This window comes from Pinus tabuliformis, chromosome 7 (assembly GCF_031772625.1).
Source record: "Pinus tabuliformis cultivar Carrire ecotype Pingquan chromosome 7, CPIR1, whole genome shotgun sequence".
In the NCBI taxonomy this organism is placed as follows: domain Eukaryota; kingdom Viridiplantae; phylum Streptophyta; class Pinopsida; order Pinales; family Pinaceae; genus Pinus; species Pinus tabuliformis.
Window position 1 is genome coordinate 1,454,707,946 of NC_142293.1, and position 26,835 is coordinate 1,454,734,780.

General features: G+C 36.8%; 1 protein-coding gene across 2 annotated transcripts; it reads left to right on the plus strand.

The window, feature by feature from the left end:
* The first annotated feature begins 16,557 nt into the window (after positions 1-16,557).
* Positions 16,558-23,437, plus strand: LOC149253207 (uncharacterized). Of its 2 annotated transcripts, none has more exons than XM_089456782.1 (5): positions 16,558-16,832; positions 16,919-16,998; positions 22,120-22,470; positions 22,584-22,981; positions 23,095-23,437. In XM_089456782.1, exons 2-4 carry the CDS (start codon positions 16,968-16,970, stop codon positions 22,757-22,759), a joined length of 558 nt encoding a protein of 185 aa, XP_089312908.1. In that variant the 5' UTR covers positions 16,558-16,832; positions 16,919-16,967; the 3' UTR covers positions 22,760-22,981; positions 23,095-23,437. The 2 variants fall into 2 exon arrangements, with proteins under 2 accessions (XP_089312908.1, XP_089312909.1); XM_089456783.1 differs by having other exon boundaries at positions 22,374-22,470.
* The last annotated feature ends 3,398 nt before the right edge of the window (positions 23,438-26,835 follow it).

Sequence of the window (26,835 nt, forward strand, 5' to 3'; positions counted from 1 at the left end):
TTTAGTTCTAATTGGTTTTAATGGGAGCTAGTAAGTAACCAAATCATGTCTGAAAGATGGTCATTCCTTGTTGTACTATTTGGGGAATGGGCATGGACTAGATCCACTCCACAGGAAAGATTGCAATCATTAGTCTCTACCTGGTGTCCCGGATACATGGAATCATATTCTTTATGGATACCTCCTTTCTACTGGATATGAAACAAATAGGAGCACATTAATGAACAAGGGATAACATTCTTGAGTAACCTACATTTCTGGATGGTGTAAAATTTATTTCCCCGGTACCACACCCCACAAAATGGGAGGTGGATTATTAAATTAATTTCATAAACAATAAGAAGATCTACTCATAAGAAGAGTTCCTTGTACTTAACACATACCCCATGATCGAGGGTTGAGATGACACTCCTTTGGAGAATGAAATAATAATTTGCAGTAATGGTAGAATGGAAAAACATGACTTATCTGTAAGTGTAAAATCATGACCCTTCATGCAATATATGCTTTAAATTTTGGCCACATCCTCAGAGATCATGGGTCCTATATAATTAACATAAAGTAGTATCACCCGACCATGTGCATGTGAAGCAAAAGTCACATTTTTTTTTCTTCCACCATTGGGGTTTTCTTTTTACAACTTGTATTTCATTACTTAGGGCCATGTACACACGTGAATTTAATTTAAATATGATTTATTTTCCCTCTTATGCTTTTGGGTGAAGGAATATCCACTTTGATGATGGTTGTAACATAGAAAAAAAATGAACTTAAGTTTGGAAAAATTGAAAAAGGACGAATTAAAGATTGTGATATTTTGGGTTATTACATAGTCATTTTGATGTCTTCACATTGACAAACAAAAGAAGGTCTACTCCTAGTCTAGGTTCAGCCTAGCTAAAGGAAAAAAAAAAATTAAGGGAGGGAGTTGGCTACTTAGAGTGTGGCCTTTCATAAGCTAAGTTGGGTCATTATGGCTTACCCATCCTCAAACAAGGTCCTGATGTAATCAGAGCTAAGACCGGTCTCGGGGATTAGGCATGTTGTTGAAGGCTTTCTGGTTAAGGTAATGATCCTTCTCTTGAAGGCCCCGAAGATAGGGATACACATGGTAAGAAGCCATGGGTCTTTAATAGGTATTCTTTTAAAGAACAATCTTGACTTGTGCAGGTTGAGGGCATATTTTGTATGTATGTTATTAGAAGCTATTACAGTAATTCTTGTTTGGCAGGCTACAAGGGACCATCAAGGACTAGATGTGGCTCAAGGCTTGCAACATTGTGACACGGTTGATCCAGTTGCAAATTTTGCCCTATTTCTGAGGAGAATGTGGGATTGAAGCCAAGTCTGATTCAGAATCAATGGATGGAGACACGAGGGAGTTATTTGAGTTTCAAGAAAGTGGCCATCTTGAGAATAAGAGCTTAGAAAATATTTCTTTATCATTTATGTTACAGGGTGGGCTTGTGCACTTATGTTTCTGTGTAGGTTTTAACCCTGTACAGAAATTACTTGCATACGAATTCTAAAACATATAAAATAAGCAATGCGAGAGCATAACACATAAAACACATATACACATAGATTTTCCCCTGGATCCCAAAACCGAGACTACCAGCTTTATTTTTCATTATGTTCCTTTCAATGTTACAATACATATTTATACATGCCGAAGCATTCAATACCATGGACCGAAAACCATTGCGTCCAAAACCATGGACCGAAAACCATAGGTAGCTTCGCCCAACCTAATATAGGGTCCAAAAAAATTTTCCCGGGGCACTGCCCCGAACCCTGTAGAGGGGGGCTACCCGCCCCCCTCAAACCCCCAGATAAGGGGGGCTGCCGCCCCCCTTGTGACCCTCCAACTACGCAATCGACGCAACGAAGGGGAGGCTCCGCGTCCCCTCTAACCTCCCGATTCACTACGTTGGTTAGTCGTGGAAAGAATATAGCACAACCCAACATTCTCGCACTTGTTGTTTTCTTTCCACAGGGGGCCACAGGAGAGCTTAGTCATTTTTCTAGCCCTAAAATGCCCATTGTTTCTCTACACCAGGAGAACTTCTCAGAGCTCATAGATTTTGTCAATGCATCTCCAGTATTCTTCAAAGTGTCCACTTTTACTAGCAACACCTTTTTGTCCTCTATCATATCCCTCACAAAGTGATACTAAACATGAATGTGCTTTGTCTTTGAATGATAAGCAGGGTTCTTTGCCAAGAAAATTGCACTTTGGCTGTCACAGTCTATCCTTATAGCTCCCTGTACTAACCCCATACTTGAACAAAATCTCTCAACCAAATTGCTTCCTTGCTTGCATGAGTGGCTGCCATGTATTCTGTCTCTGTAGTTGATAGTGCCACTACAAATTATTTCTTACTCATCCAGCTCACTGCACTTCCAAATAGGTTAAACACATACCCACTTGTAGATCTTCTCTGATCCAAATCTCCAGCCCAGTCTGCATCAACAAAACCACAGATAACAAAAACTATGTCCAATCCTAGTCTTCCTTGGTAGCACAAACCATAATCACTAGTGCCACACAAATACCTGAAAACCCTCTTCACTGGTGTCCAATGCTCCTTCCCTGGTTTTGACATAAACCTTCTCAATACTCCCACTGCATGTGCAATGTCTAGTCTAGTACAGACCATTGCATACATCAGGATACCAATTGCACTTGAATATGGAACACGAGACATATCATCTTCCTCTTCTTGCGTCTTGGGACACTGTTCAGCAGATAACTTTACACCTACAGGAATAGGAACCTTCACTGATTTACTATCCTGCATATTAAACCTTTGTAATATTGTCTCAACATATCTCCTTTGTTTAACCAAAGGTTCCTCTTTGTCCGATCTCTTTTAATTTCCATGCCCAAAATATAGTTTGCAGCGCCAAGATCTTTCATGTCGAATTTGGAGGACAATTGGGTCTTCAAATCCTCGATAATTTCTTTGTCATTTCCAAGCAGCAACATATCATCCACATATAAGACCAGATAAATAACACGGTCACCAATTAATTCAAAATACACACAGCGATCTTCTTTGCTTCTGGTGAAGCCATGTTGCCATATAAATGTATCAAATTTCTGATACCACATCCTTGGTGATTGTTTTAACCCATACAGAGATTTCTTTAACTTGCATACCCGTTCTTTCTTACCCTTCACCACAAAGCCTTTAAGTTGCTTCATGTAGATCTCCTCTTCCAGATCCCCGTGAAGAAATGATTTCTTCACATCCATCTGTTCTACCTCAAAATCAAAAGCAACAGAAACAGATAAAAGTAACCTAATAGAAGTTACCTTGGCAACAAGAGAAAAAATATCACCAAAATCAATTCCCGGCACCTGGGAATAACCTTTTGCTACCAACCGAGATTTGTATTTCTCCACCTTTCCTTCTGCATTTTTCTTCTTCTTAAACACCCATTTGTTGCCAATGGGTTTCCTTCCAGCCAGCAACTCCATTAGATCCCAAGCCTCATTTTTGTGCAAAGATTCCATTTCATCAACTATGGCCTCTTTCCAGAGTTTTCAATATTCTGAATCTATTGCTTCCTTCACAGTTCTAAGATCATCATCAGTAATAGATAAAGCAAAATTTGAACAGAAAGCAGATGGACTATACCTTTCTGGCTGCTTTCCTTCTCGAGCTGATCTTACACCCAGAGTTTGTGGCTCTTCATCTTCGGATTCCTCCTCTTCTGTAGAGTCTGATTCTTCCTCCTTTAGCTCAAACTCTATCTTCTCAGGTTCCTTTGGTTGGACTTCATGTTTAATAACATCTTTCACTTCTCTGAACACCACATCTCGGTTGTACACAACCTTCCTTGTTACTGGGTTCCAAAGCTTATAACCCTTTAAACCATCCTTATACCCAATAAAGATGCACTTTTCAGACTTACTATCTAACTTGGTTCGTTTCTCCTTTGGAACATGTACATATGCATCACATCCGAATACCCTCAGATGTGAAAGAGAGGGTTTATTACCAGTCCATACCTCTTGTGGAGTCTTATCCTCCAACGTTGATGAAGGTGATCTGTTGACCAGGTAACATGTTGTCTCCACCGCCTCTGCCCAGAATTCCTGTCCTAACTCGACACCACTGAGCATGTTTCTTGCCCTTTCCATCAACATCTTATTCATTCTTTCTGCGACTCCATTTTTCTGAGGAGCATATGGTGTAGTCTTCTGCCGTGCTATACCACACTTCTTACAAAATTCTTCAAATTCCTTGCTGCAAAACTCTCCACCATTATCTGACCTCAACACCTTTATCTTCTTCTCTGTCTGGTTTTCCACCAGAGCCTTATATTCTTTAAACCTATCAAAGACTTCATATTTCTTCTTAAGGAAATATATCCATATATTCCTTGAGAAATCATCTATAAATGATACATAGTACACAAACTTATCCAGTGATAGAACCTTCATAGGTCCAAACACATCACTGTGCACAAACTCTAATATCTGTTTCTCCCTCATACCACCAGAGGGGAAGCTCACCCAATTCTGCTTTCCATATACACAATTTTCACAAAAATCAAAATCCAGAGAGCTATTACTCATATCTTCTACCATACCTTTACCATGAAGTATTCGAAGGCCCTTCTCTCCAATATGTCCAAGCCTTTGATGCCACAGCATGGTCTTCTCTCCAGAGACCACTAGATTTTCTGCTCCACTTTCAAGAACCACAAAACTGTTGCACCATCAACAACAGTGCTACCTTGCAACTTGTACAGAGTTCCAGTCCGAACTCCTCGCATAAATACCAGTGCCTCCCGAACCATTTTGTAGGTATCTTTCTTGAACATTGTTTTTACACCTGCATCATCCAGCTTGCTTACAGAAATAAGATTTTTGGCTAATGCAGGAATATGCAAGACACCTGGAAGTGTTCTAACTCTTCTACCTTGCAACTTCAACTTTACTTTTCTGCGACCAACGATTCTAGCCTTCCTGTCATCCCCCAAGAAGACATCACCACCATCGTATTTCTCATACTCGCAAAACCATTCTCTATGGGGAGTGAAGTGAAAGGGTGCACCTGAGTCAATCAACCATGCCTCATGATCTACATGTGTACTTGAAGAGGCCAAGTACACATCCCCACCTTCATCTGAGGTAGTTTTCGCCTCTACAGAAGGAGTATCATCAGATCCCTTTTCTTTATCAGGAGCTTTAGTTTTACAATCCTTTTTGTAGTGCCCTTCCTTTCCGCATTTCCAGCACACCACTTTTACAGGTTTTCCTGGAAATTTAGATCTCCCTCTAAATTTAGATCTCCCACTTGATGACTTATTTTTGTTTCTGTTTTGGGACCGTCCCCGTATAGACAAGGCATCATCATTCTGGCTCTCCATATTTTTCCGTCTCATCTCCTCCGTCAGCAAGGATGAGACTATTTCATCAAAATGCAAGGCAGTTGCATTGTTACCTATTGCAATAACCAGACTATCCCATGAATTTGGTAGAGAACACAACAAACTGATGCACTTATGTTCATCTGAAATTTTAATATCAATACATGCTAACTGAATTACCACAGTATTAAATGCGTTTAGATGCTCTGTCACTAAGTCTCCATCTTTCATCCTCAGGTTCTACAGCTTTTTCAGCAAGAATAGTTTATTCACTAGAGACTTAGATTGGTACAAAGTCCTAACTTGTCCCACGAAGCCTTCGCCGTAGCTTCCCCTGATACATTCAACAATATTGAATCTAAGACACACAATCGTATTGTGCTTTTTGCCTTCCGATCCAACTTCTTCCATTCTTCATCGGACACTCTCGTTGGTTTAGTACTTGGATCTACCACGATCCATTGATATTTATCCACCAACAGATCCTCTATCTTGAGTTTCCACAACTCAAAACTCTGACCATTAAATTTCTCAATCTTTATCTTTCCATTGCTCGCCATCTTCTTTCACCACCAGAATTCATCTCGCAGATCTCCCACTGAACAGGGTCTACCACAGGCCCGAGCGAAACTCCTCAACAACAAAGGCGTCCCCTTGAAGCCAAAACAACTTCTATACCAAGTGTAGGTTTTAACCCCGTACAGAAATTACCTGCATAATAATTCTAAAACATATAAAGTAAGCAATGCGAGAACATAACACATAAAACACATATACACAGATATTTTCCCCTGGATCCCAAAACCGGGACTACGAGCTTGATTTTCCATTATGTTTCTTTCAATGTTACAATACATATTTATACATATTGAAGCATCCAATACCATGGACCGAAAACCATCGCATCCAAACCCATGGACCAAAAACCATAGGCAGGTTTGCCCAACCTAATATATCGTCCAAAAAAATTTTCCTGGGGCACTACCCCGGACCCCGTAGAGCGGGGCTACCCGCCCCCCTCAAACCCCCTTGTGACCCCCCTATTGCACAATCGGTGCAACGAAGGGGGGGCTCCGTCCTCCCTCTAACCCCCCAGTTCACTACGTGGGCTAGTCGTGGAAAGAATATAACACAACACAACATTTTTTTGGTTCGTTCTTAAACTTATGTTTACTTTTAGCCTTCTTATAGATCAACTAAGGACTAGGTATTATGCTTTTAGTTTAGAAAAGGTAGGGTTCATGTTTTTTCCATTTGCATCATTTTGCTAAAGGTGCAAAACACATAAAATCCTTACATAGTGGCATGTACCTGTCACAACATGCAAATGGTAACACTCTTGGAAGCATCCCATTAAGCTCTATAGTTTAATTGTAATTAAACCCAATCCATGTCAAAATTGAAATTCAATTGTAATAATCTCCAATTGTAATTCAAGTGTAATAATCACCAACTGTAGAATTACTTAGAGTGTGTTTTCACCTAAGTATGAATATAAACTGAATATGTAGTTATCACCAGTGAACAGAAAAATTCAAGTGTAATTCAACCCAAGCCCTTTCAATATGGAAATTCAAGTGCACTAAACTCTAGCTATCAAGTACTAAGTGTGTATTTCGAGGGAGTATGAATTTAAATTGAACTTACAATTTTGAACAGTAAACACAAATCAATTAATGGATTAACAGAGAATTCTTATGTTTTTCGTGCTCTCAGTGTGAGGATAAGAACATTATACTCTCCATTAAATCAATAACCAATTGGTTATTGCATCATCATTATTAGTAAACTTATGTTTAGCTATTTGAACTTCTTATAGTGATAATTAAAATGGTTAATCTATTTTAGTTTCAGTTTTAAATTTAAAATGTTTATAGAAAGTTATTTATAACTAAATTGGATCTAAAATATTAGATTATAAAAAATTCAAAATTGCAAAACACTAATTAGTATATGAACAACAATTATTTATTTAATATATTTATAAAATGTATAAAAATATCCAATGTATTTACCACATGTTGAAAATATCAAATGTGACCACTAAAAGATATTATCAACATGTGGTTACGTTCACATGTGGTATGGGAAACATGTTTGCCCAATTAACTTAACGATGTGGGGAGAGCTACATGAAAAGTCGTCGTCAACGAGATCTATTTGATTCATTTTGAAAATTTGCATTTGAAAATGCGGTGTTTGACGTTTTAGAAATCTGGTTACTGTAGATTCTAGACATGTGTGTTTCAAGGTATTATGCTATTATGTTTGTAACTTTGTAGGATATATTCATATTTTATGATGAAGGCTGACAAATGTTGCTGAATAATATATACCGCGATTATGCATGGGAAATTCTCCTGCATACTGATGCAGATATTGTGTGTCTAATAACCATCTCGGGGTTCCTAATGAATGACCTTAATATAAGACACTGACAAAATGTGTCACGGTACCAAACAGAGACACTTTTGAGTAGGGTATTGGGCCTAAGTCTCTTGATGCTTGCTATTATAAGATTCTTGTAATGCATTTCATTGTTGAGAGTTTCAATGGAAACATGCGGATTATATATGAGGATTGAAGGATAAGACATTGGCAGAATGTGTCATGGTTCCAAAGAGAGACACTTTCGACTTCGGTATTGGGTCTAAGTCTCTTGATTGCTTGATATAAGATTCTTGTAATGCATGTTATTGTGGGAAGTTTCAATGGAAACACGCGGATTATAAATGAAGATTGCAGCCAAAAAGCAATGCTGCCTATGATAAATTTATAATATATAACCAGGGGAAAATTAGGTGCAGAAAACTTACTTCAAAATCAATGGATAAATTTGTTTGAAATTTTGAATGCAGAAGTTTTGTAACTAAGCACGGTTGGCTTTTTAATTATCCCGAAGGAGGGAAGAAGTCACATTTCTCATGCTTTAAAAACCTAATATAGTGAGGTCAAGGTTGATGTATCTGGTCCTGCAGAATGGGATTGCGCTGTGAATGGCTCAAATGATACTGGCCTGGGAATGACATATTGTGCACCATGCTTTCTAGATATTTTGTTAAACCGCATCATAGATATGTACTTTTCTGAATTGTATAATATCTGGATTTCTGTCCTATTATCACTCATTGATGATGAATGTAGTGGTTCACCTAAAGTCTGAACTGTTTTGTATGATCACCGTGTTTCTATGTTATTTTGTATAAATTATTTGTTATAACTATTTTCAATTTATGTACCCTTTCCTATAACTTGAAAAGGATCATTTTGTGTTGTGAAGACTCAAGATCTTGAATATAATATGTTGGTGACTTGGCAGGCATCAAATATCATTTTTGTGGATCAACCTACTGGAACCGGATTTAGTTACAGCACTGATGTACGTGACCTCTGTTACGATGAGAAGGGTGTTAGTAATGATATGTATGACTTTTTACAGGTATGTTTCATTTCTTCCACAAATGATGTATTTGATAAGTACTTAGTGTAGAGTTGGAAAATGGTTTTTTCCCAATTAGCCGTTTAACCATTTTGTGGATGGCCCATGTACAAGTTCAAAAATTTCAGTTTGTAAGTAAAAAAAAACTTGTAGTTGTTTGTCAACGAATGCAGATACTTTAATGAGTTTTGTACAAACTTGTAGTTGCTTGTCAACGAATGCAGACTTCTGACTTTAATAAGTTTTACCGATATCTGCTAGGCATTTTTTGAAAAACACCCAGAGTATGCAAAGAATGACTTCTTTATCACCGGAGAGTCATATGCTGGACACTACATTCCGGCAGTTACAAGCAGGGTCCACCAAGGAAACAAAGACAATGAGGGTCTTCCAATAAATTTGAAGGTATAGCGTGTCACATTATTTTGCTTTGTTGCGATTTATTTTTTGTGTTATCTGGGTTATCACATTTGTGCTCGTCTATATGGAGGTCAAAGAGACAACTATAATTGATGGGCATGTGTATCTATTCTATTTTTACGCCGTAAGGCGTTCCCTCTAAGATCAACTTCCTTAATTGCCACCTTGTACTTCTCTGAACCATTCGATCCTATGTTAGACGATTGAAAAGTTACAGACCGTTCGATCGATAATTGCATACCGTTCGATAAATAATTAGGATAAAAAAAAACGTTACAGATTCTTGTAATCGGTGAACAAAACGTTACAAATTACAGAGAATGCAGTTTAAAATTAGCAGCGATGGGGGTTTCAAGACAATAGCAGCCATCTTTCAGTGCACTTCAGTACGGTGCATACACACAGAGGAAGAATTCACCGAGGAATTACTGCTGAAACCCCTGCCAGACCGCAAAGTTTTGGCCCACTTCCACTTCACTAACAGCTTGCCTCTCACGAAGATCCATGGCCGCCACCACAAGCTTTTTCCCAAAGCCATTTACCAGCTGGTAAGTACACGATGCCATTTCTGGGTGCCAAGTTTGAAAGATTTGTAAATGAAACACTTCAGAAAAATTGAAATCATTTGAGAGCATGGTATTGTTCGAGCTAAATTATTGTCCATGCAGTGATGCGATACAACAGAGAAAAAAATTGATGAAACCCAGGCCGCTCCCAGGATCCAACTACCAGGATCGTTCTCTGGTCATGCATATAAAGCTTGATTCATGGCTTGTAATCTCATGATTACACAACAAACCGAGCTTGTTTGTCATACCAGCTATAAAACCCATAATTGTTAACTCGCAGCGCCATGGAACCCATACTTTATAACCTACGGCATTCTTCTCCAATTCTTAACAGAAACATACAATATGTCATGCGCATACCGACTTACTACATCCATAAGAATTCTTTGGTACCGCGCCGGTTAAGATCTGGCTTATAAACAAAAGCTCAAGGTATATTTATATTGCCTTTACGTTAAACAAAATATGGGCATCGGAACACATGTATTGCTTACCATCTATAATGCGTATATACACTTCTATTCCCACACACAATTTCGGTCAACGCATATAGGTAATTCGCTCGCAGTTCGGGTAGCTCAACCCACGGCTGTCTGCATACACTTTTCCCACGGGTTATATGTTCGCCAAGTTCTCCACTTATGCCATCCTTCCACCGTTCTCTGCCTTTAATGGATACGACGGGCCTTCAAAGGTCAACGCAGATCCGTTGATTGCAATCTCTACCAGCATTATATAACGGCGCTGCAAGGATTGATTATGATGGACATACGCCTCTGCAATCATAAAATCTAACCGCAAGTATACGAATATTCAAAAGGAATTTAAACATGAAATACGCAGAGAATATATTTCCCTTACACCACGCGCTGTATGTTATCACACCAATTACCACACACTGGCTCGGCGATGATTCAACTATGGACTCGAATGTCGTTGTTAACGCAAAGGATAACAATTATAACCTCCAGATTCGCATAGATATATTACCAACACGGAACTTATTCCGATTAATAAATATATTCACGCCAAGGCTATGATTCAACGCTGATGGCTGTAGATATATACGCCCTCCATACAGTGCGCCAGTGAATATACCACTCAGAGCGCAGGCACAACACACGTCCTCAGCAATTAACCGTGCATACACAGCATTAGAATTTGCTGTCCGCTGCTACTTAATGAAACTACAAGCGCCACCGCAAAATAAGAATCAAAGCACCAGTTACGCCATCAACCATTAGTCTCTTTTCCATTAAGGGCGCAGATCTTCACGGAATAATAACTGTGTACATTCACCTAATTTAACTGTTGAGACCCGTCAGCATCTATTCGTTCAAGCAATCGATCAACATATGAGCATATAAACCACAGTTGCGCATTAAAATTAGGATCCATCAACACACATTGATTTCAACATTGTATAAACACAAATTTCACAATCATGTCCATGCAAATCATACTTATATTCACATAAAACAAATATTCACAAGAGCTGTACATTCATGGCCAGATATGCAAATCCATGGCCCTTTTACAAACTGTTGAAGGCTTACAGCCTTGCTGATCAAGCCTGTTCTCAATCAACCTCTCTCACAATCTCTAATGTCTTTTTCTCACAAAAAGCCCTCCTATTTATACAATTAAAAAAAATCATTTAATTAAATGCTCAATCTCTTAAAATCCTCAACAAACCCCTAAATTTCTCAACATCCCTAAAGGATAGGTTTTTATCCCTAAAATCCTTCAATTTATTAAATTTCCTCATATCCTTTTATTAATAAAAAGATATTTACATAAATCCTCACCTTCTCCTATTTAATTCAAATTAATTAATTAAATATTAAAAATCATCACACCCCATATTTACAAATGGAGAAAAAGGTCTTGATGCTCCTGCATCAAAAATTTAGTGATTTTGCTTTAAAGAACTTTTATTTTTTTGAGAGGATCTTGATTCTAACTGGTAAATTTATTATAATTTTATTATCTAACTAATTTAAAGAGTTGTTTTTTGAGATTAAAAAAAAAATCTCATAAAAATTTATTGAAATCACAAAAAATCACAAATATTCAAATTTTTTATTAAAATTACACATTTCTAAAATTTTCCAAAATACCAAACCCTTGTAAAATCCAAAAAAAACAATTGAAATAACACAACTCAAAATTTGTATACAGATTTTTTTTCGTCAAATTTGAATTTCTTATATTTACGCCGTAAGGCGTTCCCTCTGAGAAAGACATCCCTAAAAATCCCTGTTCCTGTTCCTCTATGTGGAAGATGATGTAAAGTGATAGCGTTAAACTTGCAAACAATAGTGGGTAGGTAAATACCTTGTATACAGGGCCAAAGCCTCCCTCTCCAAGCTTCATGTTTTCATGAAAATTATCCGTTGCTTCTGTGAGTGCTTCTAAGGTGAAAATAATTTGCTCATGTTCGATTAGTGTCGATTCTAGATCATTAACATGTTTTTCTACATAGAAAAAGAAGAGGCAAATAAGAATCTAATTTCATTAGATAACATAAATATGAATGGGTTGTGGTAAAGAGATGCCTGGTTATAGATTCAATTTTATTTCTACATTCTTGCTCATGTTCTGAGCTTGTGATGTTACTTCTAGCAACTATGATGGATCTCACATAAAATTTTCTGTCAAGCTGTTTTTCTAGAAACAAGTTATAGCAACACCATCCATGCTTTTCAACAGATTGTACGCCAAGAGGGCATCCATGCCCTCTTCAGAGGAGTAACAGCTAATATTATGTTAAGAGTAGTAAGGGCTGGAGTTCTTGCACTATATGATCAGCTTCAGTGACTAGTTCTCAGTAAATCGAACAAGTCAATATTGATATGTAACGGATGCATGGACAGTGTTTGACAAAATGCCTGAACGGGATGTGGTGTCATGGAATACTATGATTGTTGGATATACTAAAAATGGGTATTGTCAGGAGGCATTAAGGCTTTATGGCTGGATGCAATGGACAGCTATAGAGGCGGATCATGTTACCTTTTCCAGTGTACTTGGTGCGTGTGCTGGCCTAGAAGCTCCGCAGCAAGGAAACGAGGTGCATGGCCATTTAATTAGAAATGGGTTTGACCTAGAGAACCCCATAGGGAATGCTCTTCTTACTATGTTATGAATGTCCTAGCTTCTACGCATGTTTCATTCCCTACATTAGTGTTCCTTGGCCTTGATTTATAGTATATTGGAAAAGGTTATGAGATATTTTACAATCTTAAGCCCAATGCACGCCTTGTCATGTAACAATCACATTGTACAGGATAATTCAGTTTGTCAGATAAATTTTGTATCTTTTGGGTGAATTATGTTAGGGCAGTTAGAACCTGCCATGCATATCTTCTCTTGAAATCTTCTACACATAACCTTAAATAAATATGCTCGAAATACCATCTATATCAATGAAATATGATCACATGACATGTCACCATTGGCATACCACCCAACAACACTGCATTATGCAAATTTCTAGCAATACTATACTCAATGTAACCCCTATTCGACATTTTTTGTAAAATTATGGCTGATATGAAGAAATGAATCAGGCAGAAATTCAATCTGTCTTATGAAAATGTCACTAACTATCCAGGTATGTTTTTGCTATGTATGCACCCTAGGTTACACCGATGCTATGTATGCACCCTAGATTAGACATCAAATATTTTACTAATCCCCTCTGCTTTTGCATTTTTCCATTTTTCTCTATCAAACATATGCTTGTCACAAAAGGCAAGTAATTGCTTATGCTTGCAGTCACACTATTTTTTATGAGACGATTTGCAATTAGCATTACAATAATCAGTGCAAGAACAAAGTCCATTCGAGAAACAATGGAAACAATTTGCATCTCGCACAACAATTCGCTTCCCGGTGATCATCAGAATGAGCTTTGTGGCATTGTGGCAACGCCCTGAAACGCGAAGGTTCTTGGTAATATGAATAGATGATCTAGCCATCTGTTGATGATAAAAAATAAACACCGGTAAAGAAACAAAATTGCATAAAAAATTGACTTCTTTCTTCTATGCTGTTGTTTCTTATGTCATTTGCATAAAATTTTGACTTCTTTCTTCTATGTTGTTGTTTTTTATATCATTGCCTTACGGCGTTTCCTTTGCAACATGTGGTGCAAATGCTAGTTAGTATATGAACAACAATTATTTATTTAATATATTTATAAAATGTATAAAAATATCCAATGTATTTACCACATGTTGAAAATATCAAATGTGACCACTAAAAGATATTATCAACATGTGGTTACGTTCACATGTGGTATGGGAAACATGTTTGCCCAATTAACTTAACGATGTGGGGAGAGCTACATGAAAAGTCGTCGTCAACGAGATCTATTTGATTCATTTTATACCTAACTTGATTATGTAACTCATGGAATTATATCAAACATTTGGAGGTTTGGAATCTTCCTACTCCAAAGAAAATACATTGAAACGAATTCACATTCAAAAATATCATGGTTGTGGCTGTCGTCTGAAGTAGAGTTGGATTATGTAAACTTTCATCCATAATAGAATTGAACAAATAAGTAATATACCGTGAATATTAAATTAGAACGTGAAATTATAGGTGTCATCCCTATCCACGTGGCATGCGTGCTTGGAAGCGGTCATGTAATTAAAATGATAGGAAATGAATGAAGTTGCTCACATACGTAAGCACTTGGGTGGCATTTCAAACGGTTTCGGTGATCCTTCCCGAGTTAAATGGTTGGGTACAAAGCTTCCAAATGATGGTTTATGGTAATTATCATGGTCAAACCTTATAAAATAGAAAGTCTGAATGATTTTGTAAAATCACATATTAAAATTCTTAGGGCATAAATGGCGTTTTTATAAAATTAAAAGAATATACTATACATTAGTTTTAATTTATAACTGATTTATTTAAATTATTTGAAAATAGCAAAACACTGTTTAATTTATGGTAAAATTAATTACTATATTATTTATTATAAATATGGATTAATTTATTATGGTTAAATGAAAAAAAATTATTATTAATTTATAAAAAAATAAATTTTTATTGTGATATTAATTAGGGTTATATTCTCTTTCACCCAAATTTAATTTTATCAAATTGATATAATAGATTTTGACTACTTATATTATTTATATAAAATAACTATTATGTGAAGAAAAAACAAATAAATTTGTAATGGTGATAAATGCAACAAAAAAGTTGAAATAGTAATAACTTAAATAATATTTAGGTAAAAGTAATATCGCAACCTTAAGTAAGATCATCTTTTTTAAGAGGTGTTTAACGTGAGCGTAATTCCAAACATTATATCACAATGTAAAGGCACACAAATAAATAAAAAACAATTAAAAATATTAAATTTTTATTTTTTTTAATATTAAATTTTACTAATTATAAATTGTATTATCATATATATATGAAAAAGAAAAGATGAAATATTATCATCCATATATATGAAAAAGAAAAGATGAAATATGTAAACTTATTTACATTAAACAATTTAGACACGAACAAAACTTATTTACATTAAACAATTTAGACATGAACAAAAGGGCTCCCATGGTATGCCTCTATACAGTTATACCCATTTTCAAAATCTAGAAAAAAGGCTTGCAACACCTCTCATCTGTACAAATTCTTAATAAGATCTATATATTGATTTCCAAAGTAATACACGCCAATCATTCTAACACCATTTAACTAAATATCAAGCAAATAAAACATAATCTAATTGTTAATAAAAATTACATTGAACCAGAAAATGAAGATAGCTATTAATATTTATGAAGTTATAGCTTCATTAATGTATTAGGGCAATATATGTTATTGGTTGGATTTGACTTGGTACAAAATCTAATAAATACATATCATGCCCCAATACATTAACTGAGCTATAAATATATTAATATTAATTGATCCTATTAATATCTGTGAAATTATAGCTCCATTAATATAATGACACAATATATTTCATAGTACAAAATCCAACCAATAACATATATTACCCCAATACATTAATAAAACTATAACTACACAATCATTGATTGCCATTACTCCGGAGACTCCTGTAGATCTATATCAAGAACCTGGACACTAAAGCCCTGCACTCAAAGGTGCATTTCACATTAGGGAGGGTTTTGTTGGAGTGGACCCAAAAAACACATACGAAATACAAATGCCCCAGAAACCTCCGGCGATTCGGAATAACTTGAATTGGACCGACGCAAGGACAACCTCCATACAAGAAATCGATGTCAGCAGGTCCATCTGACCTGGCACACATCAGACGAAACTCACATCATACTAACTCAACAATTTTACACAAAAAGTCCATAGCCCAGGGCCGTGTCTTAACATTTAATGTTGGGTAGGTGGTATACAGTATGGAAAACAATTTAAATTTAATGTACTAAATCAATTTCAATTTAATGCACTGTATATCATTAAGTCCGGAATCTGTGGCGGCTCTAAAATATTTAATGCTAGCACTGTACTCAGTTTTATAACATGATTTGATGTGACTGTACACTGTATTTTATTGACAGATGGTGAAGTATCCTATTGTATTTGATGTGACTGTACAGTGTATTGTATTGACATATTTCAAGTTTTAATAGTGTTAGGTTTGTGACTGATAAGGCTGACGTTTATCTGCCCTACCCTGATATATTAATAAAATCTGGGGCAGAATATCGTGGGAAATCATGAGACCAAGCCATATCCATCACGTCGCCGGGTTGAAGGACATTCCCTGTGCGACGCTGCAGTGGCGTGAAAGGCACGCCTGTAAGTTTTCAGAGTGTTGGGTGTGTGACTGTTAAAACTGACACCCTACCCTCTATATCGTTCTGTCTAACACTGTCTCTTCATTTCATTCATACTATATCATTTGAATCGGCATCAGCAGCGTTTCAGTATAAAATATTTTCACCATTCCATTTCTGAAATCCATGGCGCCATGGCGGGTTGTACCAGGGACTTCTGGAATTCAGGTAAAGACACCTCGAGTGTTTTCTCGTAGAACAATTAGCTGTTTTGTTGGCCTTTTGTGTAATAAATATTTATTATCGCTGTACAGTTAGCCGAGGCGAAAATATTGGAAACCGTACAGGACAGAGCTGTATGGAATGGGTAGAATTGAAAAGAAAAAAAACCGGGGTATGTGCTTATCTAACGATGTTTACATTTAACACAAACACATGGTGTATACCGCTCTGCACATGCTTACCTTTTCGTTTAAATATTTTGTGAGAAAGGCAATGAGTGGTCATCTTAATTTTAGTTGTTGCTGAGTTTGAAGTTTGAAAAATATTGGTCGACTGAACCTTTTGTCGAACCCACATGGTCTTGTGAAACCTATAAATAACCATTATTTCTGCAAATGTTAGTGTATACAAGTCAACCATTGTTATTGTATATAAGTCACCATTATTAGTGTATACAAGTCACCCATTGTGTGAGCAGTTGCCTTGCCTTAGAAGGAATAGGAGGCCGCGAGTGGCAGTAGCCATATTCACCATTCGTTAGAAAGAGCCAGTGTTCTCAGCATTTTTGGTGGTTCCGGTCACAGATCTAGTTTATGTTCCAGCGATTTATCAAGTAAATGCAAAGTTAGTTTCTCATTTTATGTACATAGCTTTAGTGGGTCACTCGCTTAGGTTAACCGCTCTTGGTCGAAGGTTCTTTCTAAATTGAAAGTTAGAATTTGCATAAATGTGAGTGAGCGGATAGTGGTCAAACGCGTAGCAAGATCAGTCAGCTTTGGCCATCGACTTTTCGCAATACCGTATAGGTATACGTAGGTCACATGATTCGTTGTAATGGAGATTGTATAGTTTTAGTGGTCAAACGCGTAGCAAGATCAGTCAGCTTTGGCCATCGACTTTTCGCAATACCGTATAGGTATACGTAGGTCACATGATTCGTTGTAATGGAGATTGTATAGTTTTAGTGGTCAAACGCGTAGCAAGATCAGTCAGCTTTGGCCATCGACTTTTCGCAATACCGTATAGGTATACGTAGGTCACATGATTCGTTGTAATGGAGATTGTATAGTTTAATTACTCCCGAAAGCATAAAGCATCGGCCAATTAGAAGGAAATTGGGACAGTGGATTTCCAAAAAAACCAGGTGAACAATAAACAGGGCAACTGCGTTTTCGAACTCCAAAAACTAGGGTGAACTCTTTATGTTGGTTCTATATCAAACAAAAATTGAAGTGCCTCTTTCGTTTTTAGATCCCCTCAGATGGAATTTGTCTTGTCCACGTCAAAGCAGCTGAAATAGACATCCAAATATGTAAGAAGCGCTGAAATTTTGTTATGAGTGGTGGAGATCTATAAATTGTTTCCATTATATAATGTCAATGAACAAGCTATTGATGATTGTTTTGCTCTAATATTCAATCTTTTAAATTCATTTGGTGAACCAAGCTTACGAGGGAGGGGGGGGGAATGAATTGATTTTAACCTTCAGTCCATTAGAGCAAATTGAGGAAACAACCCGATCTCGAAAGACCAACTGTTAGAAAAATGGATTACAAGGAGTGAGATTCACTCCATCCATTACCATCCATAGTTTTGTAGGCAATATATGCCTCGCACAACGTAGTATTCAACGTTTGTGGCAAATGAATCACATTGCATATGAATTAACCTAAGTAAGTATCGCTTTTGTTAACCGAATAAGTTGCATTTAAAAAAAAAAAAATCTTATATAAAAATAATGGAAAAAAGGGACTATAACTATATTTTTTCAATCTGAACGTAGACAGAGTTACCTTATTCGGTTGGTCCTAGGTCAGGACCAGGTTTTTCGTTTCTAGTCAACCATTTTCGAAGTTGGTATTGTGTTTTATTGGGTCGTCGGTAACCTTGGTTGGTTCTCTAAGGATGATTATAAATGGCTTGTACCCTAGGGAAAGGAAAATTGGTGGGTTCTCTAAGAATGATTATAAATGGCTTGTACCCTAGGGAAAGGAAAATGAAGGTATAGGTTCTATGGTTGTAATAAAGAATTTTGATGATTTTGAAATTTACATTTTTAGCTGTAGATGTTTAGTTTTTAATTTTTAATTTGTATTTTTAAAAATTTCAATATGATTTGTTTTCCCATTTACTCAGTTTCAATTTCTAAAAATATGTTTAATTTATTGTGATAAAATTAAAAAGTAAATATTTTTACTATTAGATACATCTTGGTCTTATAGCGATAATGTTGGTCTTATAGCCATAATCAATGAATTAATTTTAAAATTTATTCCTATTATTTCAATAAATTATTACCAATTCAACATGATTATTAAAAAATATTCACATGATGGTAAATTATTACCAATTCAACATGATTATTAAAAAAGTATTCACATTATGGTACACTTTTTGTTAAGTTTGATTTTTTAATTATTTTCATTAATTAAAACAAATCGAAATTTTATTAAATAATATTTGTAAGTCAACAAGAATTTTTAGTTGTAATAGTTAAGTATTTATTTTGAAAATTCACAGAAAAAGAGCGGATACATCAAGCAGATGAAAGAAGTAATTTGTCTCATAGAATCTATCTTTAGTCACTTTAAAATAATTTATTTGTTTCTTTTTTGGTAGACCTTTGTAACAAATAAAAATCTCAAAAACAATATAATAAACACTGGCATGTTTCCAAAGAAAAATAATGATTTATATGGAAAACTTTGATATCTTAAAGGTGCCATTTTTCTTATTATTTTGAAATCTTACCTAAATTTCAAAAATATTTTAAAATTTACCTCTGTACAAATTTTGATCAATAAACGAAACACCTATCCAAGAAACTAATTCCTGACGGATCCATTTTCTGATGAGAAACAAGACTTTCTGATAAGTTCAGTGTGTTATAGGAAAATTATTTGGAACCAAAGAAATCAAACAATATTTTATCTTATTGAGTAAGAATTCATCGATCAGGAGCTAATCACTTATTACTTGATGAGAGTTATAATGAGAAGCTGGTCCTTTTCCAGAGGTTATAACCCAAAACCACAGGCTTTGCCACGAATGCAGTCTCCATTAGCTTAAAATGATAACAGTGTATGCCGCTGAAACACCTTTGTACATATTTGTCTTTGCAGGATCTCTCAGAGTTGACTGCAGGACACAGAGGTTGATATTAAATTTTATTTCTTCGATTTGGAATAAAGGAAACTTTTTAGAACAACGATACATTGACTGTGGAATGTGAGCTCATAAAGAAAATCTAAGCCACGGAACTAAATGGTTAAAATGGACATAGATTGTGACCTTTAAGCGAGAATCAGAGGGTCCTAAATCCTAATTTTATGTATTATGGAAATGTGTAAAAGACCGGTCCATAATAAAATTGTTATCATAATATAAGAATAATTTAACTAATATTCATCTTCAAAGAAGGCAGGCTCAGATTCTGAGCCATCCATCACCTTGACATTGTCTTTATCATGGTTTCTGTCATCTTATTTCCAGTTTTGAGCCATTAGCTTGACAGTGTCTTTATCATCGTTTTTGTTATCTTATTTCCAGTTTTCTTTGTGGCAGGCCATTTTGGTCAGCATGGTAGTCATAGGCTGGTGTTGTATGATTTTTCTGTGGTTAATTGCTGCAATTTGCAAAGCAAATATTACCATCTCTGGAGTCAAAGTTAGTGGCATCCATCAAAACCATTTTCTGTTAGAATTTCGATTGTCTTATTTAAATGTTTAGTTGCAGACAGTGTTTTAGACTCCCAGACAGTGATTGTAGCTGGAAAGTAGAGGCTGTATTGGTGTAGTCGAGGACTTGAATGAAATACCATGCCTAGTGCATTATGGTTCCATTCGAAAATTGACAAACGTTTTTGGTTTCATTTCAAAAGTAACAAACATCCTTAAATCAACTGCAGACTTTTAAGAATTCAACGATATGGATTGATGATTTTAAGAATTCAGCGATCAGGGGTCATAGAGAAAAGGTAGGAATTCAAGTATCATGGGTTAATTATTATGGATTACTAGTTACAAAGTAAATGTTTTTTTAATATTGAAATGTATAATCAATACAAATTTAAGTAAATTGAATTAAAATATTAAATTATAAATAATTAAACAATTTTTGTTTTAATGATGAATCATATTTGTTGGTTTCAAAACCAACCACATTTACATTTACTGGTTCCAAACAAATAAACAAATAAATTTAGATGTAATATTTTCCTAACCATTAAACAAAATATTTATTACATATATCAAATCTATAAACTCAACTCAAATTAACTTTAAATTGAAACATTGCAATGAAACCTCGTGTAAATGAAAAGTTATAGATATTTGTAGTCCATCTCAGTTCATTTCTGTAAGCCATATGTTTGTTCGAGTCATCTATACACAAGAGAAGATGCGAAGGTATCTATTGCACAACCCAAATTCATTTATGAGGAAATAGAACATTTAAGCTTAGGAGTTGCATGGAGCAGTTGCAAGGATTCAACTCTCAAAACAATTTGAATTCTTGCGTTTCTATAAATTATGAGAGTTCGAAAAAGGAAGAGCTTGTTAGCAAGTTCTTATGGGTTGAGCAATTCTGGTAGAATATAGGCACTTGACCATTGTCATAGTCTATAGAAATATGGTTGTAGATCAAATTTGTGGAAGATGTGGTTGGCCCTTAACAACAATGTGATAAGTTTGTTTTAAATCTAATTTGTGGAATACATGACTGGCCTTAATGAACGATAGGATGAAGTTGAGGTTTAAAATCTTTGTTTCTTGAGAAAAATCTAATAGAATGTAGAGAAATTTAATAGATTTGTAACGGTGAATTTCACTTGGTTAATGATGAACGATAGGATGAAGTTGAGGTTTTAAATCTTTGTTTCTTGAGAAAAATCCAATAGAATGTCTAGCGTAGATTTCTCTTTAAGAAATTTAATAGATTTTTAACTGTGAATTTCACTTGGTTAATGATTTATTTAACCAGCGAAAGATATAGGCTTTTGGATTAAATTTAATTAAAGATATTCGTGGTAGAGAATGGATGTCTTAATGTATGAGTTATCAAGATTACTTTATTATTTTATGATGTTTATGTATTACGTCATTTTTACACTAGACCATCTTCTCTTTGAATATTGAAAAATTTTAATAACCATCATAGCATGAGTGGAGAGGGATCCAGTTTCTTTAAGTGCAAATTTCTTTGATACTCTCTTGTTTGGGATTTGGAAAATTTTTTACTGGAGTCATGAAACTCTTTCCTTAACCAACAAAGTTGTTTAATGGCTCTCTTCTAGAAGTGAGTTGTTCCAACATGAAGGAACAACTCACTTCTATCAGGAGGGGACGTACCAAGAACTTTGGGTTCGGAACCATCTTGTGCACTTTCTTCTTCGAGAAGGTTCCCGCACTCTGCCCCAGGGTAGCAATTTCCATCAGTAGCCCACGTGATCCACGCATGGGCAAGTGGGCTGACCTGATAAAACGTCTGGGGGGTGGGGAAGTCCCAAGGAATGCATTTGACGATGACTTCTTTACTTGGTGGGAGCAGCAAATCATCGCCGTGGATGACTACCCCTATGCTGGGCTGGATTTCCGAGGAGATCCTGATCTAGTGTTACCACCAGATGCAGCATGGGGTGAGATTGGTAAGAATTTTTTATTGATTTTATGATTTTTTGGATTTTTCAAACATAATTGTAGACTTTGAAAAAATGTTTTTGGTGAGACTCAAATGACTAATATGATGATCATGTTCCAGATATTGGGCCAGTACGACCAGACGGATTCCCACGACATAGACGGCGCGGCCGAGGAGCCGAAGAGGCGGCTGCAGATATGGAACGGACCCTAAACAACGTCCAACGACACTTGGCGAGACTGAGCTGCCGAGCACTTTCTTCTTCGAGAAGGTTCCTGCACTCCGCCCCAGGGTAGCAATTTCCATCAGTAGCCCACATGATCCACGCATGGGCCGGTGGGCTGACCTGATGAAACGTCTGGGGGGTGGGGAAGTCCCAAGGAATGCATTTGACGATGACTTCTTTACTTGGTGGGAGCAACAAATCATCGCCGTGGATGATTACCCCTATGCTGGGCTGGATTTCCGAGGAGATCCTGATCTAGTGTTACCACCAGATGCAGCATGGGGCGAGATTGGTAAGAATTTTTTATTGATTTTATGATTTTTTGGATTTTTCAAACATAATTGTAGACTTTGAAAAAATGTTTTTGGTGAGACTCAAATGACTTATATGATGATCATGTTCCAGATATTGGGCCAGTACGACCAGACGGATTCCCACGACATAGACGGCGCGGCCGAGGAGCCGAAGAGGCGGCTGCAGATATGGAACGGACCCTAAACAACATTTAGCGACACTTGGCGAGACTGAGCTGCCGAGTACCGATGGCCGCCATAGAGGACCTTCCTCCGGATATGCAGCGTCATGTGGCTGGCATGCCACGTGACTGGGTTCGCGTCTTTCGGCGCGTGGCCAATGCTATAGTGACATACTTAGACGCTCATCCTGAGCCGAGGCATTAGATATGCCTGACATGATTATGGGCATTTGAGTCCCAATTTTGTATATTTTTGGACACACATGTACACTCGAGGCGCTTTTATGATATATATATATATATATATATACAGTTTGACTTTTTGATGCATGATTTTATGACGATGAATGATTGATATGCCAGTCTAATGCTTTATTAGCGATAGAATCAGCTAACCAATTTTGAGATCTTGGAATGTGAAAATAATTAATGTAAATAAATGATCTTTGTAACAACCTCACCCTTAAATATTGGCGATATAATAATGAATCCCTAACCCAATAAATGTTATTTAATTGAGACACTATCAGTTGAGAATCAAGATATACTACCAACGAGTCGATCCCATAAGAGATTGCCTCGGAGAATAAATTGATAACAGCTGTATACTCGGCCATATTGTTTGAAGCAGGACCGATACACACGCCTCTCGATATCATCAATTGACCAGTTGGATAATAAAGTACCCAAGCTGCGGAAGCAAGATTCCGAGTGTGTTGACTAGCACCATCGGCGAACCCAAAATAGACCAAATCATCCATCAGCACCTGCCACAGCAGACCAAAAAGCACTGATATCAGAAAACGCTCGACGATATATGTATAAATATATACATAAAGTAAAAAGAAGTCATTGCCCAACCTGAACTAAGCAAAGTACTTCTTTAGGTAGAGCCCATTTCGGGGCTCCGCCAGCTTGTTCCCTTTAAAGTCGATTAACTCATACGACCTTTTTTCTAAAACTCGTTTAACAATGAAAGGACCGTGCCACATAGGCCTAAATTTGCCTGCCCCCAAGGTGTCTTTATCTTGGTCGTAGACCAAGACAAGGTCACCTTCAAAAAAGACTCGAGGACGGACAGACTTATCGTACTGCGTTTTAACCCTTTTCTTATGAGCCTCATTCATCGTGGCGGCGTCTCGACGCTGCTCATCGAGATGTTCCAAGTGAACTAGGCGCTCTTCGAGACTCGAAGTCTCTGGAAGGAGTTCAACAGCGAACTTAAGAGATGGAATTTCACATTCGACCGGGAAGATGGATTCCATCCCATAAACCCACTGAAAAGGTGTAAAACCAGTAGCCGTTTTGATGGAGGTTCGGTATGCCCATAGAGCCGGATACAACATAATGTGCCAACTGGACCGATTTTTATCGATCGTCCGTTGGAGTATCGTCTTAAGAGTTTTGTTAACTGCCTCGACCTGCTCATTGGCCTGAGGATAATAAGGGGACGAATGCTCTTGACGGAAGCCTAATTTACGAGCCAATTCGGACATCAGTTGATTCTGGAAATCACTGCCATGGTCAGTGACAATCTCCTTTGGGATACCGAATCTTGAGATGATCTGATTGAAAAGAAACAAAGCTGCCGTGTCACTATCGTTCTTATAAGTAGGCATGGCCTCAGCCCACTTCGTGAAGTAGTCTACAGCCACGATAATGTACTTGTGATTCGCCGCTGAAGGCGGATTACAAGTCGTAAAGTCAATGCCCCACTTAGTAAAGGGATCGACGGTGACAACGGGAAAAAGAGGAGCTGGATGCGCACGCATCTTCCGAGTAAAAATTTGACACGGGTGGCAGCGTTTGACTGCTTCCACACAGTCCTTAAAAAGTGAAGGCCAAAAATAGTCGGCACGTAAGATGTGTTGGGCTGTAGCAAGCCCTGATAGATGACCACCACAAGCTCCGCTGTGGCAATCATTGAGCACGGACTCTGCTTCCTCTAAGGTTAAACAACGCTGGAGGATTGAGTCAACCCCTCGACGATATAATGTGTCACCAACAATAACATAGTTTTTTGCCAGGTGACGTAATTTGCGACGTTCATCCTTGGAGAAAGTAGAGGGGCACTTCGGAGTCTGGAGATAAACAATGATATCTCCATACCAAGGGTCTTGTGAAGAGATGAGGAATATATGTTCGTCGGGTAAACTTTCCTCATAAACAATATCGTCTCCACAAGGTAGCTCCGAGATAAGTTCCGCAAAAACCATGGATTTCTTAGACTTGGCAGACAAGAACTCGAGATCGAATTCTTGCAAAATGACTATCCATCTGTTATACTTGCCCCCAATCACTCGCCTACTGAGGACAAATTGAAATGGATTGACTGCCGCTAAGACAAAAGTTTTACGTAGCAAAATATAATGACGGAGCCGTTGGACAGCATGGACAGCTGCCAAGGCCAACTTCTCAACCGGAGAATAGCGAAGCTCAGGGCCTATTAAGCCTCGGCTCAAATAATAAATGACGTGCTCGGCGAGAGCATCATTCTCCTGAACTAGAACCATACCAATGGTTGATTCTGCTGCAGCGAGATATAAAAGGAAGTCTCTACCATAATCCGGTGGACTCAAAAGCGGGGCAGAGACTAATGCTTTTTCCAAAGCATCAAACGACCGCTGCGCAAAGTCATCCCACATAAATGGAACTCCTTTCCGTAGTAGACGCATGAACCCTTTAGTGATCTCGGCGTAATTTGCTATAAACCGTCTTAAGAAGTTAGCCTTCCCTTGAAGACTTTGAAGTTGCCGAAGTGAAGACGGGGGAGGCAACTGAATTATTGCCTCAACCTTGAAGGGATCAACCCGAATCCCTTCATTGGACACAATAAACCCTAACAGTCGACCGGACGTAACCGCGAAAACGCACTTGTTGGGATTCAACCGGATTTTATAAAAACGACATCGCTCAAAGACTAATCGAAGATGACTAGGGTGATCTGTTCTCTTTCTAGAACGAGCAGCAAGATCATCTAAGTATGCCTCGATGACATGTTTGATGTCGTGGAAAGCGTATGACATGGCCCGCTGAAAAGTGGCTCCAGCATTTTTAAGACCAAAAGGCATCTTTCGATATGCAAAGGTACCCCAGGGACATATGAAGGCTGTTTTACGCTGATCTTCAGGACGGATAGAAATTTGATTATAACCTGAAAAACCATCCATGAAGGAAAAAATCTCGTTACCCGCACACTCATCGATAATTTGATCAATAAATGGCGTGGGGTAATTGTTTTTTGGACAAGCCTTATTTAGATCCCTAAAATCGATGTATTATAAAATTAAATTAAAAATATTAAAAAAAAATTTATTTAATCATTTACTAGCGTAAATAAAATTACAATGACCATGTGAATAAAATTACAATTACAAAATTATAGATTCATAAAATTAATTAATAAATTTAAAATAACTAAAAAAATATTTAATCATTTACTAGCAAATTACAATTACAAAATTATAGATTCATAAAATTAATTAATAAATTTAAAATAACTAAAAAATATTTAATCATTTATTAGCATAATAAAATTACCATACGAATAAAATTACAATTACAAATTATAGATTCATAAAACTAATTAATTATAAAACCTCAATAAATTTAAAATAACTAAGAATATAACTTGCAATATGTATCAAGTGAATTATAAAACCTCAATAAAT

Bases quoted from the DNA above. Each gene is read 5' to 3' on its own strand.
- LOC149253207 (XM_089456782.1), top strand. From the start codon at position 16,968: ATGGGTAGAATTGAAAAGAAAAAAAACCGGG. The intron at 16,999-22,119 runs GTATGTGCTTAT...GCTCTCTTCTAG, and splicing joins TGAAAAGAAAAAAAACCGGG to AAGTGAGTTGTTCCAACATG. The intron at 22,471-22,583 runs GTAAGAATTTTT...ATCATGTTCCAG, and splicing joins TGCAGCATGGGGTGAGATTG to ATATTGGGCCAGTACGACCA.